Source organism: Rattus norvegicus, chromosome 5 (genome assembly GCF_021556685.1).
Source record: "Rattus norvegicus strain SHRSP/BbbUtx chromosome 5, alternate assembly SHRSP_T2T, whole genome shotgun sequence".
Classification (NCBI taxonomy): domain Eukaryota; kingdom Metazoa; phylum Chordata; class Mammalia; order Rodentia; family Muridae; genus Rattus; species Rattus norvegicus.
This window is the reverse complement of record NC_141538.1, coordinates 104,963,898-104,983,839: the sequence shown is the minus strand read 5'-3', so window position 1 is coordinate 104,983,839 and position 19,942 is coordinate 104,963,898. Positions and strand designations below refer to the sequence as shown.

Sequence of the window (19,942 nt, the reverse complement as noted above, 5' to 3'; positions counted from 1 at the left end):
AAAGAGAAAACAGAAAATGAAAAAAAAATAATAAAAGATGTCAATGTTTCATTTTCAATAACAGTAACAACATAGAAATTGAATAGGTTAATAACACGACCCAAAAGGAATATCCAAAACCAGCTATCCAACTGCAATGAGTATGTACTCATCTCTCACAAAATGTTCTGCAGCATAGAACATCTATTAGAACAAAGAACAACTCTTACTGAATTAAAGTATGAATTCTGGTTACAGTAGAATAAGACTAGAACTGAAAGTAAAGGAAACCTGGAAAGGCCGCAAACATGAGAAAAGTAAAGGACATTGTCCTGGACAATCAAAGTAAGTCAAGAAGAAATCAAATAAAAATTCAAACAAACCAAACCCTAACATTAAAACTAACAGAAAAAAAGCAAAACAGGATAAAGATGGAGGCTTGCTAAATAATTAATGTACACACAGAAAATTAATTCACAGACAGAAAAGAACCATATAGGTAAATCAAAAATGAAGGGAGAAACATAATTTATATCTCATACAACTCAAGGATGACAAGGAACTACTGTGAAGTTATCTATCATCAAATTTGATAACCTAGAAAAAATTAGATAAATCCTTATTGCATTTAGCCTGCCAAAACTGAGTCCTGGAGAAATATGGAATATGAATATTTAAATCTAGAGAAATTAAATTAGCAACCAAAACCCCCACAATTCCAAGAAAAGAGCTTTATCCATAAAACAATTTAAGAATAGTTGATACTGACATTTCTCACACTCTTCCAAAGATAAGTAAAGAATGGTTCCAAGCTTACTTAACCTTGCCCTGATGACAAAACCAGGCAAAACAAACAGATAAACTACACACAGATACAAAAGCTATCAACCAAATCTTAGGTTCAATCACGTTATAAGGATTACATACATAGGATGTTTACCTTCAGGATAAGAATAGATCGACACAGATGATACACCATATTAAAGTATGAAGGAGCATCCCAACACATAAAAGGTACTCTACAAATGGCTTTTTCATTATTAAAAAAATCTGCAACCAAAACAATGAATGTAAGTAGAAGGTCTTCTACATGAACAGTTCTCAACCTATAGGTAGAGAACCCTTTTAGGGTGGAATGACCATTTCACAAGGTCACCTAAGATCATTAGAAAACACAGGTATTTACATTATGATTTATAACAGTAGAAAAACATCAGCAAAATTACAAGATAGGAAGTAGTGAAGAAAAAATTATGGTTGGGGCTCACCCCAACATGAGGCAGTAGATTAAAAGGTCACAGCACTAGGAAAATTGGGAACCACTGTTCTACAGTATAAATCCCATACGACATTAGCAGAGGTAACCAATAAATGGAAAAACACAGAAAGCTTTCTTGTAAGATCCAGAATAACACAAAGACACATGCTTGCTACTTCTGTTTAATAGACTATTGATATCAATAGCCTGAGCATTTAGACAGGAAGAGAAATACATTCAAATAGAAAAGAACTAAGTGGAGTATTCTATTTGCAGATGGCATGTGTCTACTTAGAGAAAACCCCAGTCTCCTTAAAAATTACTTCAAAAATCAATGAATCAATAAAATTTCAGAAGACTGGGTGTGTGCGTGTGTGTATGTGTCTGTGTGTGTGTGTGTCTGTGTGTGTGTGTGTGTGTGTGTGTGTGTGTGTGTGTGTGTAGCTTATCAGCATAACCTCTAAGAAAGAATTGTAAGCAACCTCATTTAAAATATTACTGTAATGGATAATCTTGACTGGGTCAACTTAATGAGAGCTAGAATGAACTAGAGACTCTGGCCAGGTCTATGAGTGAGTTTCTAGGAAGGATCAACTGAGAGGACGACAGGTTTCAAGGCGGCCTAGGTATAACGAGGTCCAGGGAAAAGGTGTGCTCCTCAGGTGCAGCTCACTCAGCCTTCTCTCGGGAGCTGAAGAGCAGCAGCTCCCCAGGAATGCCTGAGCCTTAAGCAGAGGCACCCTCATGGACCTGCTATCAGGCTCTCAGTATAAACACAGACATTAGCCATAGAAGGATATCTGGGAGCACTGCTCTGCAAGCAAACCTGCTGAATACAAGAAAAGAATATAAACACTTAGGAATAAGCTTAACCAAGGAGACAGAGCAGAAAACTGGAGAGCAGTGAAGAACACACTGAAGGAATACAAAAGCTGTCAGGGAACCAGGAGAGTGGGTAATTTTTAAATGTGCACAACCAAAGCGAGCTACAGTTGCAAGATCGACCTTTCGAGAGTGACAATGAGATTTTTAAATTTAAAAATAAATGTAGTCAACAAGGTTCATACACAGAACAGTATTCTTGGGTAAGAAAAGCAGAGCTACAGCGATCACACGTCCTGTTTGCTAATTCAGTCACGGAGTTATAGTAATCAAAGTAGTATGTTGCTGGCATAAGCACAGACCCACAGACCAGTACACACAACAGTGAACACGGAAGTAAATCCATCCGTAAACAAACCATCAATTAGTTATTAACAAAGATACATGATGCAAAAAGAATAAACTCTTAAACTGTGATGGACAGATTACACATTCCAAAAATTAAGAATAGAATGTGGCTTGGTAAGATCACTCTGTGTAGAAGTGCTTGTGTAGCCCTGAAGAAGAGCCAACTTGAAGGCAGAAAGACAACTCAAATTGTCTTTAGACTTTCCATGCCCACCCCACATCATATGTTCAAACATTAATAATAAAGTTCTTTAAAAATATAATTGGATCTTGATCTCACACACACAATAATCAACTTAAAGTGAGAGGCTGAGCGAGGCTGGGTGCTTAGGAGCACGTACTGCTGTTGCACAGGACCCAGGCTCCATTCTCAGACCACGCTTGTTATTCCATAACCATCTGTAACCATCTTCCAGGGGTTCCAACGCCCTCTGCTGGACTCCATGGACACCAGAAACACATGTGATACACATACATACATGTAGGCAAACGCTAACACATAAAATAAAAATGAATATATTTAAATTTTAACTCAAAATGGATTAAAGTAAACATAAGACATAAAATTATCAAAGAAAATGAAAAAAATTATTTGATATTGCCACCAGCCATAATTTTGTTTCTAGTTTAATATTTAATTTCAAATTATATACCTAGAAACATGGGTTCTTTCAAAATAATGTACCAGAACTCACTTAAAACAACAAAAGAGTTGACATACATTGATAGGTTGTCTTTTCCATCAGTTGAAGCATTGCCTAAGTTCTAAAACTCCTTTTTAAGAAAGGATGACAGTGGGTGGCAAACCAAGGCAGTTGAGTGTGCATTCCAAACATGCTTGTACTAATCCTTTATCCTTTGTAGTTCACCTCATCTTCTGAAAGAGCTATTGCTCTGAACACAACCAAAACACACACACACACACACACACACACACACACACACACACAGTAGGGGCAGATTATCACCCTATCCCACTGTAAATTACCATACCCCACTGTACCCTGCTCCCAGTCATATTCCTTATCAATAAAGATGCAAGCATATTAGCCCAACACTTAAAGGCTGCAGCAGGAGAAGTGTTACAAGTTGAATACCAAGACCCTGTCTCAAACTAAAATGAGATTCAAATAAGAAAATCAAAATAAAAAAATAATAATCACAAACAATATACAGAGTATAACAAGAAAAATGACAATGTGGTTATTCTATTAAGGTTCTTCTAGAGCAGTGGTTCTCAACCTTCCTAATGCTAGGACCCTTTAACACAATTCCTCATGTTCCTCGTGCTGTGGTGACTCCTGACCATAAAATAATTTTCATTGCTACTTCATAACTGTAATTCTGCTACTGTTATGAATCATAATGTAAATGTGTGTGTTTTCCACTTGTCTTAGGTTACCCTGTGAAAGGGTCAGTCAATATCCAAAGGGATCATGACCCACATGTTGAAAACCACTGCTCTAGAACAGGAGTAGAATAAGTAGAATGAATATATAATACAAAGGGGATTTACTGGATTCAGTGTCATCCGAGAACAGAAGCAGCAGCATCCAGAGCATATGAATAGGTGCACTCGCCAGCAGGAAACAAAAGCAGGCAGGCAAAAGTGGCACTGACTCTTCTCTCAGCCTAGCCTACTTGTATGTAAGTTGCCAATGGCAGGTGCTGTCCATTCTGGAGGAGGGTTACCCTTGCCTCAGTTAAATCCTTCCAGGAAATATTCTTACAGACCCATCCATGGGAGTATCTCTTAGTTGATCCAGTTCAACTAAGTAAACCAAAATTAAAAATTAAAAAATTAAACCATCACAGTTGCATATGATACCTATTCAACAACTACCTTAAAACATAAAGTATCAAGTTAACAAAGAACCTACTAAGCTAATTGTGCAGTATTCCCCTAGAACATGACAGGACCATCAGCCAACAAGAAGTAGAGTTGCTGAGGTAATCTGGAGCATACCTTGGCCTGTTGTCATAGCAAAGGAATAAAGGGAATGCATTGGTAGTTAGGCTGACATCAGTGGCTGTTGACATTCCTTCACAGGAAGAGAGAATATGTCATAAGACCTTCCCTCACCAGAGATTCGTCACCACTAACTCCTGTCCCAGTTCCACATGGTCTTTGATAGGTCGTAGAAGACAAGCTGGTTGGGGTGAGGACTCTTTGGTGATACAAGGGCAACAAGGATTCAGTCAAAGGAGACATCAGACTATTTTTAGACAGACTATAGACCTAATTAAAATGTCATTATCTATATTGTGCTTTGTAGCAATCACTTATTTTAAAAGAAAAAAAAGGACCTCAAATACCTATGTTCTAGTTTCCTTTCTGTGCTAAACACCATGCACACAAAAAACTTAAAAAAGAAAAGGGTTGCTTTCACTTCCGGTCACAGTTCATCACTGAGGGAAAGAAAGCAAGGTATGAATTCAATCAAGAACTGGAGCAGAACCATGAAGGAATGACACTGACTGGCTCATACCCAGTCACTTTCTTGTAAACTCAGACCCACCTACCTAAGTATGGTGCCTCCCATAGTGGGCTGGGGACTAGACATTCCCACATCAATAATCAGTAAAAATTTCTCACAGATATGGTCATGGGCCAATCTGATCTTGACAATTCCTAAACTGAAGTTAGTTATTCCCAGATAACTTTCAGTTGTGTCAAGTAACAATAAGAACTCACCAGTACAACCTACATCCAGTAAGAAATTCTACTTTCTACAACATGTAGGGAAAGTATAACATATGTAATATTTGGTGCTTGTGCCATGTTATTATTATTAGGGAAATGAAAAGTTGATTTCAATGATATAATAAACTTCTAACTATTTAAAATAGAATTTTAAGGCTACTGTATATCTCTGGAAATCAAAAATCATAATAATATAAATATTCTATCTATAATGTTTATCAAACTCCATTGCAAATTTTCCATTTCTATAAATGCTTTCCCTCTGACAGCATTAATGGCTAAATGCAGAACTTCCTTCCTCTCACTAAGCAGTGACTGACAAGTGGCATTCAGTTAATACTTGTCCACACTGTTTAATATGGCCATGTATGTACTCATCCCAGCACCCAAAGTTGTTCTCTTTGCAACATTTGGTGTCTTCTAGGCACTTACTGACTACTTCTAGTCTGAATTTCACAGTGTTCCCCCATTTATTGTCTTACAATCTTGTTTTGTTTCAAAGTGAAGGTGCAAAACAGACTGATTTTGAAAAAGAAATCAGTATGATGTTCCCAGCTGAGGCAGTCAGAGCCAAGATGAAGGATTTAGAAGTCAAGGACAAAGAAGAATTTCTAGGTTTGAGTGACACTGCAAAGGAAAAAGGGACTGAACTTGAGAATTGATTTTCTGTTAGAAAAGAGGCTAAAAGGTATCAAAGATTACCCTCAAGATGTGAAATTCAGAGGGAAGAAAATGGCCTGTCTGTGGCAGTGAGAAAGTGAAGTGGTAAAGTAACTCCAAAAGGACACAGTTAAGCTCTAGACACAACATACTAAATTTGAAAGGCTCCACAGGACATGAATTAGAAATGCCAAAGGCAATGGGTACAGAAAGATGTAAGAAAAAGTCCACAGCATGGTGGAACATGGACCCCCAAACCTAAGGTATATAAAGTAAAAGAAATGCAAGTTACTATTCCAAGATACTTTCTTATCTTTCAGAAGTGTAAAATAACAAAAGTCTAAAAATATGTTATATCTAGAATGTAGCACAAATAGGAACCTCCTTGTGTTGCTGGTAGGAGTTGTATGTAGAGCCTGGTGTGTGTGTGTGTGTGTGTGTGTGTGTGTGTGTGTGTGTGTGTGTGTGTGTGTGCACGCGCGTGCGTGCACGTGCGCATGTGTGCATATGCGTGTGAGTATGTGTGTGAGTGTGTGTGTGTGTGTGTGTGAGTGTGTGTGTGTTAGCAGTACTAAGTATTATATCTAGGACCGTGTACATGCTAAGCAATGATTCTACCGATGCGTTACAGCCTCAGCCAGTATAACTTAATATTACAATTGTCTATAGCTTTTGGTCTAAGTGCTTTGGTCATGTACTGCTGAATCAAAAATTATCTAAGATTTAACAGTTTAAAATAACAAAAAAAAGTGATGAACTCTGGACATTACAGTATTAAAAGTTCTTCAAGGTGCTGGAGCACTGACTGCTCTTCTAGAGGACCCAGGTTCTAGTCCCGGCAGCTGCCAGTCTGCGTATCAGGTGTTGTCCATGGGGATCCACAGGACTCTGGTCTGGCTGGAGAGGCCAAAGAGTTAAAGCTCTCCAAGGGGAAGCTGAAGTAAAGTGGGCTTCTGGGCCTCTTCCAAGGCTGCAGTGGCCCCAAGTTGGTGTCAGGCAGTGAGATGCAGCAGGCAGCTATGGGCCCAGGTCTAGGCCACAGAGCAGAAAGTGGTTGCAGTTAGGTTTGCACACCCAGCTGGTTGGGCCTGGTCTAGGTCCAGCAATGAAAGCTTCAGGAGAAAAAACTCTTCCCTGGAATGTTACAGCTCAGTAAGACAGACTCTCAGAAGATCTCTGGTGACTCGTGCACTTTATTCCTTGTGGGTAGGACCTTATAAACATTTGGGAGTGGGTTAGGTCCTAGAGGCAGATGCTGTCTATTGGCTCTGTCTTAGATGTTGGGGATGCCTCATCTGCATGTGGGAGGACTTCAGGTGTGGTCACTATGTGATTGGTTGTCACAGTCTTCTCAATGGGGTGTCATGGTCACATGTTTCAGGACAGGAACACAGTCAGGAATAGATTTAGATGCCTACCATTCTCAATTATGAGAATTGCTAGAGTTCCTGAATCTGCTTGACCTTACCAGGTTTTCTGTCTGGTGGTGTGGTCCACTGCCCCACAAGCGCCCACAGGATAGCTCACAACTGTCTGTAACTCCAGCTCCAGGGGATCAGATACCCTTACATAGACATATGCAGGCAAAACATCAATGCCCAGAAAATAAAAATAAATCCATTATTTTTTAAAAAAAGGAAAGTTCCTTCAATACTTCCTAGTGAAATTAGTGAAACATAACATAACAGTCCTGGGGCATGTATTTAAGAAAATTAAATACAAAATAAAAATATCTGCATCAAGACAGTTCCCTCCCTTGTCATTCCAGCTCAGCAGTATGGGAAACATACCTTAGCTGCAAGCCAAGGACAGTTTCCTGTCCTTCCCAGGAGGAAGTCGCCATATTTCTCATCTGTTGCAAAAACTCATACTACTGTCAAGTCCAGCCATGGTACAGTAAGAAGTAAGGACTCCACTCTGCTGCCCATCCCTATCTCATGGCATAGTGCCTCTGCTTTGGGCTAACACAGACTCAAGAAGAAAAGGAAGAAGACGAGGAGGAAGGGACGGGAGCAGAGGAGATGGTGAAGCTGGAAAGACAAAGTCGGTGTCAAAAGGAGTTAGAGATGGGGTAGGACATGACCTTAATACACTGCAATCGCGTGTGAAATTACAGACAAACAATATTTTAAGAAACAAAGATAATGTTAACAAACAAAAGATGTTTAAAAATAATCAGAAAGATTAAAAAGTTATTCTATTTAAGATTACTTTCAAAAGAAAAAAACAAATTTGTAATTTTTGAAGTAAAAATTTTATTTATAAAGTTGAAAATTTCAAATAAAATGCAGTGTACTGGTTCAGTTGAGGTGCCATTTAGAGGAAACTGACGGTACAGATTGATTGACAGTGGACCACATGAGGGAATGTCTTCAAGGGTCCTAGCTATTGTTGAAAGCTTCTTTTTGTGGAGTCTGCTTATTAAGGGACATATTGAACATGCTTCTTTGTCCTAACTGATGTATTCGGTCACAGAGCCATTTCTACTGCACATGTCTGTAATATATCACAAAATTACTGTTACATGCCCCAGATACAATCTGGTAACATTCATAGCTATTGACTTGATGATATGCTGAGGGGTTTCTGCTCAAAGACATGTAGCTATATCCCTGGGATTAGATTATCTACAATATTAGGCATTTACCTCTTTTGGGTTTCCCTGGTTCCTTGGTAAACGGTAAACCTTGGCAGAGGACTAGGCATGCCTTCACAAACAGAACCTTGGCTCATTTTTCTGTGTCTTTTACAGGTAATATTTACCTGAAGGACAATGTTAAATACAGTCATAGTCATCTAGGAACCAACTCTCTCTGTATCAATTTCTATTAGAGTCAGGCAATGTTAAAATACAATAAGATGCCACAAACTTTTATTAATGGTTGATGCAATACCTTCCAGGAGAGTCAGGCAAACACAGGGGTAGTTTCCCATGATAATCTTCAATGAGTCGAGGAGGGGAATGGAGGGAGAGAGAAAATGGGGAACTTTTGACCTGGTACTTCCAAAAGGATTCCCCAGAAGATGATAGAACAGGGTCTATGTTCCCAGGGTGTCCTTTTTCTTTTTTTTTTTTTTCCGGAGTTGAGGACAGAACCCAGGGCCTTGCTAGGCAAGCGCTCTACCAGTAAGCTAAATCCCCAACCCCTGAATGTCTTATTCTAAGCGTACATGACATAGTACAATATCACTTTTGTTTCCTTAGACTTAGGGCTCAGTTCCTCCATAACCTACGTCTTCTTTCTAGCTATGGTGGCCCTGGGTAGAAGCAGTGGCTTTTGGTCTTCTCCAGCTGATCTCCTTCCAGTTATTCTCTCATGAAGGATCTGCTGACTAAAGCAGGGTCATTTTCTGAATGACAGGTTAATGGGACTATGGGAGCTACACACATTGTTAGAAGTCATGTCTTATGATAATCATTATAATCCTGTCTTGGCATGTGGACAAATGTCGTCACCTGAGGAGAATAGCAGTTTCCTCAGACTCTGGGTAGGAAGTGGGAGTGGGATAAGCCATAGATGTTTCATAAGTAAGATACAATTAGGAGTTTATATTGTGGAAGGGCCAGGGACTCTGAACCCTAGAGTTTAGAATGAAAAACACTACAAAGTAGTGAGGAGAATTTTGAGTACTGAGATAGAAAAGAATGAGGGTTTTTTTTTTCTCACTTCCTGGCCAGCTGGTCAGGGTCAGAGTTGAGCACTTCTAGATGGCTGACCTGTTACTGAACGTACTGGAAATCCAGTGCTCACTCCTGGTTCTTGCAATGTCCTTGGCAGCCTACTCCAAACTTGCATGTAGTCTGCACACACACATACCCCTCACCAAGCAATGCATCTATCAATGCCAGAAGCCCCTCGAACTTTCACCTGCATCTGCCTACCTGTGCTCCTGTCTCTGAACAATAACACAACACAGACAGAAATCTAACCAATACACCTAATAATAATCTAATTTAGACAGTTTCTTTTCAAGGGTATTCCCAATGAATACAAACAGATGGACCAATGTGACCTAAGCTGGTTTTGGATGCATGTAAAGCAAACTGTGCTGTTGAAGGGAACTTTTAGACACAATCCCTTACTTACCATCTTATGCCTATGCATATAGTTGAATTGCATATGATGAAAATGAGAGGTATATGGGAAGGGACAGACACAGTGGGAAAAATGAATGCATGGCTTAATATATCATTCAAAAATAAAAACTCTTTCACTACATTCTCCTTGTGGGACCTTCTGTTGGTCTTAGCAGCATAAATTATTCTCTATAAATTATACTATCCCTTAGCTACACATAAAATTATCATGTTTGTTTTGCAAATCTGTGCAAGCATTTATTCAATTCTTTCAATAAGCAACCAAGAAACTGGTAACATCCAGCCTAGACCCCAACCACATTCAGTAATAATACTTTATAAGAAAAAGCACAGAGAAAGACAACTATAAATTCCAGGGCAGTGATGAATATGGTCTAATAAGCAAAACGAAGTTTAGATATGGTTCTTCCTAAGCAGAGCATAATTCATGTAATTAATGGTAATTAATCATTAGGGTCGAATAATAGATTGACTTTCTGTTCTATTTGCGGACTCAGGTTGAGTGAAAGAGTTTGCACTTGTACATGAGTGTGAATATGCTCGCTGACTCTCTAGAAAATATTTACAGTCATAACATGAGAAACCGCACTAACAGAGTTTCCAATTTTAAAAATCAACTCAAAATTTAAGACATTTCATAGTGGGATCTATGAACTACAACATCAGAATTATCTGGAAAGTTTATTTTTAGAAAGACTCTTGAATCTCACCCTAGAGATTTGATGCATTGTGCATGCATTTGTCTATAGGAATAGCATTTTAAACATTTTTCAAGTATATGTTGAGTGACATAAGCCTTAGTTGTTGTCTTCGTGTTTCCATTGCTGCAAAGAGACACCATGACCACAGCAAGTCTTACAAAGGAAAACATTTAATTGGAGCTGGCTTACTTATCCATCACAGTAGGGAGTGTGGCAGTGTGCAGGCAGACATGGTGCTAGAGAAAGAGCTGAGAGTTCTACATCCTGATGCACAGGCAACAGAAGGAGCCTTTGTGCCACACTGGGTGTAGCTTGAGCATATATGGCCTCAAAGTCTGCCTCCATAGTGACACACTTCCTTCAACAAGGCTACACCTAATAGTGCCACTCCCTATGGTCAAGCATTCAGACACATGAATCTATGGGGGCCAAACCTATTCAAACCACCCTAGTTGTTGTATTAATCGGTATTCTCTAGAGAAACAGAAATGATACAATATATGCATATTAAATGAGAATTTATTAGACTGGTTTACACAATATGGTCAGAGTTGTCCAATACCATCTACATCATACTGTAGAAGCTGAGAAACCAGTAGTTTCTCAGTCCATGAGCCTGGATTCTCTGCAGCGCCAATGTGGCACTAAAGGACTGGAGGATTCCTAGAGAGTTCTGATCCTCAGTCTGTGTTTAAAACCTAAAAAGCCAATGAATCGGCCGTAGCAGCAACAAGATCAAAGAATATGCCAACGAGAGTGAATGTAAGTAGGCAAAAGCAATTTTCTTCTTCCTCCGTGTCCTTTTATCTGGGATTTCACCAAAATATGCCACCCACCTTTTAAGGTGGGTCTTCCCATTTAAAATAATATGATCCAGAAACACCTCAAAGACTGCCCAAGTCCAGATCCAGCCAAGCTGACAATCCAGACTAGCCATCACAGTTGTCAATGTGACTTGATCTGGAACTAAGAGGCAAGACCTTAAGGGTATTCCCATTGTAGATTAAGTCAGTAGAGAAAATCTTCCCCCAGACTACAGACCTCCTAGATATATAGAGGGCCATGGGAACTGCTGCTTTTGTCTGCTCATCTTCACTCCTCTGATCAGTGCAGCCATTTACTCGGTGGCTGCCATTGCTCCTGCAGTTTCACAGTGATCTGGGAAGCCAGCTTCTTTGGCCTTCCAACTGCCTTCAGTACCACCCTGTGATGCTGCCACAGGCAGCCTCTTTGACTGAGCTGCTCCCAGGCTCTCGGCCTTTCTACTGTGGAAACATTGTTGGATAATACTGCTCACATTGGGTAAACCCTTTAAAATACATATTCATTTTATTACTTCTGTTCCTCTAGAGAACACTTACTAATTATACACAATTATATACACCATGTTTTGAAAATCATAGCTATAAAGCAATATGCTCTAAAAATATATTTATGTATCTTAACAACCAAAAGCTTTAGGATTTGAGTATACACCGCCAATATGTATTTATTTATAATATATATACTTTTCTACAAATACAAGTATTAGTATATTAAAAGTATAAAATGGAAAGTATAAAGGATGGAAAAGTAGCCTAGTGTTACTTCACTATTTAATTCTGCTCAACCAACAAGGCAGGTCAAAATTGAGGATAGCTTTTTAAGTTAAAATATTAAGAAGAATGAGGAATAAAATCACAGAAATACCAATTAAACAGTCAGGAATTTTCAAAAAAGACAGACTGCTTCACACTAAAATTAGAAATCGGAAATATTTCATCTCAGTATACTGAAGAAGTAACCTGGGAGCTTCAGCAAAGGATTTCATTCTGACCATCAAAAGGGAAGTAAGTGATAAACCAGACATACAAGCCACACAATATTTTAGGGTCTACAGTAATCAAGGATGGTAAAATTAGGCATAGACCGGCAGGTATCACAGATTTTAACATGAAAATACATATAATATTAGAATAACCCCAGGGCTAGGGACTCCAAACAAGAGCACAGCTGAAGTTTTATAAAAGGATGCACAGGTTAAAGTAGCTTGATTCCAGCAAAGAAACAGGGGAACAGAAAGATATCCATATGTTTAGCTTCCCATTTAGGAAACATAATGAAATCCATTTAATAGGAAAGCAAGTGTGATAATCACTGTGCTAGGTGTCAGGGGACTACTGCATACTAAATGTGTGTGGAGGAGAACCAGCACCACTCTAATGACCATGGAGAGGCACCATAATCTACAGTTAAATGACTGAGCATCCCTACAGGGCAATACTGAAGAATAAATGAAAACTTTCAACTTATTCCTCAACTTCCTCTACCCTGGCAAAGTCATCTCAGGTTTTCAAGTACACGCCGCAGTTACGTAATGAGGAAAACTGAGTCAGCTTAGGAAGCTCTCGTTCAGGGCAGCTTGTCAAGTTCGAAGTCAGGCAACAGGAACAACTCCCCAAAATAGGGTATCCCTTATATTCTCCCTTTAGCAGTATCTAAGCCATAAATTTCTCTTACCAGCTAACTACTCATATAGGAGAATATGAGTAAGACTCCAGCACTTGGGAGGAAAAGGCAGGCCAATTGGGATTACAGACTCATTCACAGCAACACAGCAAGTGCGAGGTCAGTGTGGGCTACGTGAGACACCCCCCTGCATGCGTACATGTGTGTGTGTGTGTGTGTGTGTGTGTGTGTGTGTGGTGTGTGTGTGTGTGTGCGTGTGTGGTGTGTATGTGTGTATGTGTGTGCATGTGCATGTGGTATGTATGTGTGTGTGTGTGTGTGTGTGTGTGTGTGTGCATGTGGTGTGCGGGTGTGGGTGTGTGTGGTGTATGTGAAAGAGGCCCTATGTGTACTTGGGGAATCTGGCATTTCCTGTTATAAATCTAGTAATTACAATGATGTGATGATGCTTGACAGTCACTTGGAAATCAAATTAATCTTTCAAGGGTATTGACAGTTTTTAAACTTTATACTGAAGATTAACAAATCCAACAAACCCAACACTCATGAAAAAAAATAATAATTTAAAATCTCACCTTTCCACAACCAAACTGACAGTTTGAGTGAGATCTGGGTTTGTTGCCTGAAGACGTTTCCACAGAGACCATACGAATTCTTTGTCAGCCTTAAGGAGACAAAACGCATGTTAAGTGCACTGCTTTGTATTCCTAGGATATATCATGTTTATGTTAAGTTTAAATATAAAAAGTGTATTTCACCATGATGTCTATAACTATACCAATGAGTCCTTTTAAAGTATAGCAGGAAGGGGTTGGAGCAATGGCGAAGTGGATAAGAGCACTAGTTACTCTTCTAGAGGACAGAGGCTCAATGCCCAGAATCCACATGGTGGCTTACAACCATCTAAAACTCCAGGCCTTGGGCATCTGATGCCCACATTGCAGACACATGATACACAGATATGCATGCAGGCAAAGTACCCATACACACACACACACACACACACACACACACAGACACACACACACACACACACACACACACACACACACACACACACACATACCAATAATAATTTCTAAAAAAAAAAAAAAAAAACTTAAGTGTGGTAGGAAAACCTTATTTTAAAAATTCCTTATACTGATAGCCTACATTCTAATATTGATAGTGCTGCCACCCCACCCAGTTTTTATGGTAGAAATGCTGACAATACCAGAATCAATGTATGCTTACTCTAAGAGAAAGCTATTCTTCACCTACTGCTCTGTCTTCCAGTTTCCTGGATCGCAAAACCCCACAAAAAAACTGATTTTCCTGTCTGCCTCCACTTTCCCACCCCATTTATTCTGCAATATCTTCCAATAAGATTTCCTTACCAGGGGAAAAATAACCCTTCTTGAGACACTATAGACAGTTGATGGTTTCTGGGGGGAAGGAAAGTCAGTACATGGTCAGCATAAGTTCGACTTAATGTGTTGTTGAAAGAGTAAGAGTGAGAGACAAGAGAGTGAGTGAGTGAGTGAGTGAGTGAGTGAGTGAGTGAGTGAGTGAGTGAGTGAATAGGAACGGGGCATGCTTTTGTCACAGTGTGTGCATGAAAGCAAGGGAAGGATGACTATGAAAGCAAGGGAAGGACGACTATGAAAGCAAGGGAAGGACGACTATGAAAGCAAGGGAAGGACGACTATGAAAGCAAGGGAAGGATGACTTTTGCCACAGTGTGTGCATGAAAGCAAGGGAAGGACGACTATGAAAGCAAGGGAAGGACGACTTTTGCCACAGTGTGTGCATGAAAGCAAGGGAAGGACGACTATGAAAGCAAGGGAAGGACGACTTTTGCCACAGTGTGTGCATGAAAGCAAGGGAAGGACGACCTTTGGGAGTTGCTTCTCTCCTTCCACTGCGGGATCTGGGAATAAGCAGCACTCTTGCCTACTAAGTCATCTTGTCAGCTGCCCTAGTTTGCTTTCTATCGCTGTGGTAAAGACATCATAACCAAAAGCAGCTTTGGGGAGTAACTAACTTATTTGGCTTGTATGTATGACCACAGCATATCCCTAAAGGTAAGCAAGGCAGGAATACAAGCAGGGCAGGAACCTGGAGGCAGGAACCTGGAGGCAGGAACTGAAGCAGAAGTTGAACAGGAGTGCTACTAACTTGCTTGCCCAGCATGTCTTCCTAAACAACCCAGGAATACCTGCATAAGGATGGTCCTTATCCCGGTGGGCTGGACCCTCCCACACCAGGCATTAGCCAAGAACATTCCTCTCTTGGACATAGCTTCTAGCTATGTAAGAACACAACTGTGAAATGCATTCCCAAGTCTTTTTGGTTATTTTTTTTGTAATAACTGGACAAAACTTCAGCATAGCTAGATAAATAGTACTTATAATATACAACTAAGTTCTCTGATCAAATATTCTGATTCCCAATATCATATGCTTTCCATAAGTTTATCATTAAATTTGGTAATGAAACTATATGTCTGTCACTTAAAAACCCTAAATAATCTTCATCCGAAACTGTTTTATAGTCAGTCAATGTTGTTGGCTGACTATATGTTACACACATACACACACACACACTGTAAATTCAACATCTTTTTGTTTCATCTGCTAGTCTACAAATGGTAATGAACACACACACATACTCTTCTACACAAAAGGATTTAGTCTTGAAAGATGTCATGGCAACAAATAATGGGCTGATAGTATTATCTAAAAATGAAATATGGAATAAAAACCTATTAAGATGCCCTGAAAGCATCTTAGGAAAATGCTACATTTAGAAGCTTCTCCACCTACCTGTAAACACAATAGTTTGCTTTTCACTCCCTTTAATCAGCCTTTCCATTGGCTGTTACATGCAGTTCCCTTCCTAACCTGGGGCCACATGCGAAAATGCTTAACTAGATAATACAATCAGGTGCTCATAGGAGGAGAAACATTTGTTTCCCACCATGTGTCTTTCCTGAGGCGTGATACATGGAATCACCCAAATGTCTTCTTCACTGATAACATATAATCACGTGAGGTAAATATTAGAGAAAATCCTAAAATAAGTCAAGCCCTACTCATAGAAATGTACTCAGTAGCAAAGTTCTTTTTCCAAAGCTGCAGGTTTGACCCTTATAGGGCTTAAAGATTATTTGAATCTCAGTAGTATTTTTTAAAGAAACTTTTGAGAGTTGATGACGTTCTGTTATGGTAAGTAATCTCTCTGCCACTGCATGTACCTATACAAGTGTTCTATGCCTGTATATGCGTTCCATGTAAGCTGAGATATGCAGTGAACCTTTTACTTTAGGTGACAATTTCTAACAATATACTGATACTAGATATTCTCAGGTGCTGTGCTTTGTGGGTGAATAATAAGTAGAATTCACATGAAAAACTCTGAAGGTTTAACTTTGTTATGCAACAACTAGGAGTTTAATTATTTTCCCTTAGTCTCCCTAAGAGAAGGAACCTGGTTTGGTTATAATCTTGCCAACCTCCTTTCTGTAATCTATTGCTAAAATGTCTCTGATCATCTTCTAATATTATCAAATGTCAATAATTGCCATTCTAAGCTAATTAGGACCATTTCTGTTTTTTACATCTGCCTCAGGTATTGCAATCATTTCCAAATCAGGGGTGCCCAAGATCCCGTACTGGAAGTTTCATCTTTAAGGTTATAAATACGGGAGTAGAGAGACAGTATAGGAAATGTGGTTAGGGCCTTAGACTGTTACTTAGTAAAGCCTTTAGCATGAGCACACATCTTTAAATACCCCAAGGGTAAGATTTACAGTGGACTAAATGCCTTAATTCATCGCTGTCCTGTAGACATCCTTTAACTGTTTTGCCAGCAAATAGAAAAATGAGAAACTGAAAGGGGCACATTCCGGTAAGTGTTCCCTAATCTGCTTAACTAAAGATATATGCAAGTCAAACAAGATTCTCTTGTCTTTACAGCAAAGGCCTATAAAATGGAGCAAGAGAACCCAACAGAGCATACTATAAGAGAGTTTCAAGGTTTTACTAATCAAGTGATAAGACTGCGTGCAAAGCTGTCTCTGGTGTTGGCAGTTCCTAATTAGTGTGTCTTAAATACAATGATTTTTTTAAAGACCTGTAATTAATTGAGTGAATTCTCTTTTTATTTCCTAACCCTGTATTAGGTTAAGGCCAAGTCTAAGGAGATGGTGGTAAGAAGGCGAAAAACCAAAAATAATAATCTCGGCACTGAAGGACAGGCAAGCTCACAGTACCATACACGCAAAGCCTCAAACTAATCTGGGAAGTAAGGTGAATGCTACTGCTCTAAGGACTGCTGTCCTCTGCCAAGCTTACATGGAGGTATTTCGCATTCGTGGTCTATGGGATCTCTCTAAGTTAGTAAAGGAATAAGGAGCATCCTAAGTGTGAATGAAGTTCCGGGCCCCAAGGCATTCAAAAACTGATTGTGTTTGGAACTTAAGTTTAACGAGGTAAGAACACAGGGTAAGTGTTGGTTTGAAATTTAAAAACGGGCTACTTCCATCAGTGGGTTTTGTTTTTCTGACATGGTCCTGTTTCTTTCAACTCATGAATGCACTTCACTCCTGGGCACTGGGTACCACTAGACAGCACCAGGAATTTGGGCTTTGAGGAAGGAGCCTCTGGAGAGCATCTATCAAATCGAAACCCGGGTCAGCAGCGGGACAGAGCCTGCAGAACAGATAGATAGTGGGCAGAGGCAGGGTGTGGAGCCTGGAGGGCACGTCCCGGGAGGGCTCGCTAGCTGAACCTGGCCGCGAGCATGAGCTCTGGAGGCAGCGATGGGTGCGCTGCCCCCAGGCAGGGCGATGGACAGGAAAACCGGCGGCCAGTCCTGATACCTGACACTGGGCCAGCTCCTCCTTTACGCTGCTCAGCTCTTCCTCCAGCAGCTGCGATCGCGTTGCCTTCGCCTCCACCGAGGAGAGGCCCCCTGGCCACCAGGACCCCACAGGCGCGCTGAGGACTGGAGCGAGAGCGGCCCCGGGCCGCCCCGACCCTCGCCGGCCCCCTGACCCTTCTTTGCCCCTCCAGAGTAAGTCGCTTTTATCCGCGACGACCTCCCTCGCGGTGCTCGCCAGACCCGAGGCCTCGCTGCGCACAGCGTGCACCTCGGCTCCACGCCCGACGCGCAGGGCCCGGCGGCTGGACCGCCGCGCCAGGGGCGAAGGCGGTGAGGACGACGGCGAGCGCGCCGCCATAGCCGCGGCGCCTAACGGGTCAAGTTCCCGCTTGAAAACTCCACCTTCCCTTCCCCATCCTGAGGAGCCGGGCCTGCCAGCATACGCATGCGCGGAGCTTTTCCCGCCTTGTCCGGCGCTCGCGGGCCCCAGTCCGCTTCCCGCGGGCCGAGCTCCGAGCGCGGGCAGCGGAGCTGAACTGCGCGTGCGCGCCGGGTCGGAGAAGGCTCGACCAGCAAGTGCTTTGCTGGCGCCTCCACTGTCCGGAGACCGGAGTGCCTGACTTTCCCGCCCTCCTAAAGCCCTAGCTCCACTGAGGGCCTACTTTGCATCCCTCCTCTTAAAGCCTTCCTGACAAGCTCCCAGCCCCCAGTGATCCTGAACAGTGAATTCCTCCTCCTCCAAGGCTTTTGCCAACTCGTTTTTCACGTTTCATTGACCGCCCTCAAGTGTTAGTTACCCCGCTAATCTCTCCAACGCTGTTGTAAGCTCCTTGAGGATCAGGGAATAGGTTTTAGAGTTAAGTGTTTTCTTCACACCCCTTGGCAACGCTGCCTTACATGCCGCTGACATCTAACTGACTGAAGTCAAGGAGACTCGGAAAGCCTTGTGCTGAGCTGGGACTATCGAGCAGGCTTCCCACTTGAATTATGATCCTTCCTACACCTTTTGTCTTTTGTTTTGCAAGAGTCATGGTTTCCTTTGAGTCTTTATGTCAATTTCTTTATCCCTTGGCTGGATATCAGAGCAAGTTTGTCCTACAAGGCCCAACAGCTCGGTGTCCTTGGACCGATCTAAAGTCAGCAACCGGAGTCAGATGAAAGAAATGAGACTGACTCACTTTTTAGTCTCTGGCCTTTTCTTACTTGCTTTGCTGTAAACTTCAAAAACGCAATAACCTTTCTTTATCCTTAAGACACTTTCTCAATAGTGCTAAACTTAGTGAACGCGTACATGCTGAGCTGAGTTTCACAGATAAAATTACGTTTTTTGTTGTTACTGTTATTTTGTTGTTGTTGTTTCTGGAAAAAAAATTTACAGAATACTTGGAAGGGATTTGAATTAGGGATTGAGACACCCACCGTGAGGTTACCATTTTCAAACTATCTTTACCAGAACTGAGTCAGCATGGCAGAAGACTGCCTCGGGTCATCCTTCACACATAGCAAAGCATATTAGAGAAATACATATTTACAGTGCATCTAGGGTTAGGGGCATGGCTCAATCTGTGCAGTGCTTGCTGGGAAAGCATGAGTTCAGTCCCTCAGAGCCCACATGTATTTCCCAAAACCAGCCACCATGACGTTGGCAGACCTCTAATCCCAGTATTTAGGAGACAGAGATCAGATCCTTGTGACTCGATGGCCAGCCAGACTAGCCAAATCTGCAAGCTCCAAGGTCATTGAGAGGCCCTGTCTCAAAAACTGGCTCTCAGGTCTCCACACACATAGGTTTCTATACACACACAAAAAAAGGAAAAATACTCATAAACTTGTCTTACAAATAGCTATCATATTGAACATGTTTTCTGATACACGGATGATAGATGATAGATAGATAGATAGATAGATAGATAGATAGATAGATAATAGAATAGATAGAATATCTATATGGATAGATAAATGCAGATAATAGATTCTCCAAAGGGTAATATCTTGAATCT

The 19,942-nt window shown here is 40.9% G+C and overlaps 1 protein-coding gene across 13 annotated transcripts in view; it reads right to left on the bottom strand.

Annotated features, from left to right (window-relative positions):
- The window catches only part of Cntln (centlein), a 274,806-nt gene extending 256,339 nt beyond the window's left edge, over positions 1-18,467 (bottom strand). For 11 of the 13 annotated variants that reach the window (XM_087550987.1, XM_087550988.1, XM_087550991.1 and 8 more), the window contains exons 1-2: positions 17,941-18,383; positions 13,655-13,743 (exon numbers count right to left, since the gene is read on the bottom strand). In XM_087550987.1, the coding sequence (XP_087407113.1) occupies positions 13,655-13,743; positions 17,941-18,300 (449 nt within the window). In that variant the 5' untranslated portion in view covers positions 18,301-18,383. 13 annotated transcript variants of the gene reach the window in all.
- Positions 18,468-19,942: the final 1,475 nt, after the last annotated feature.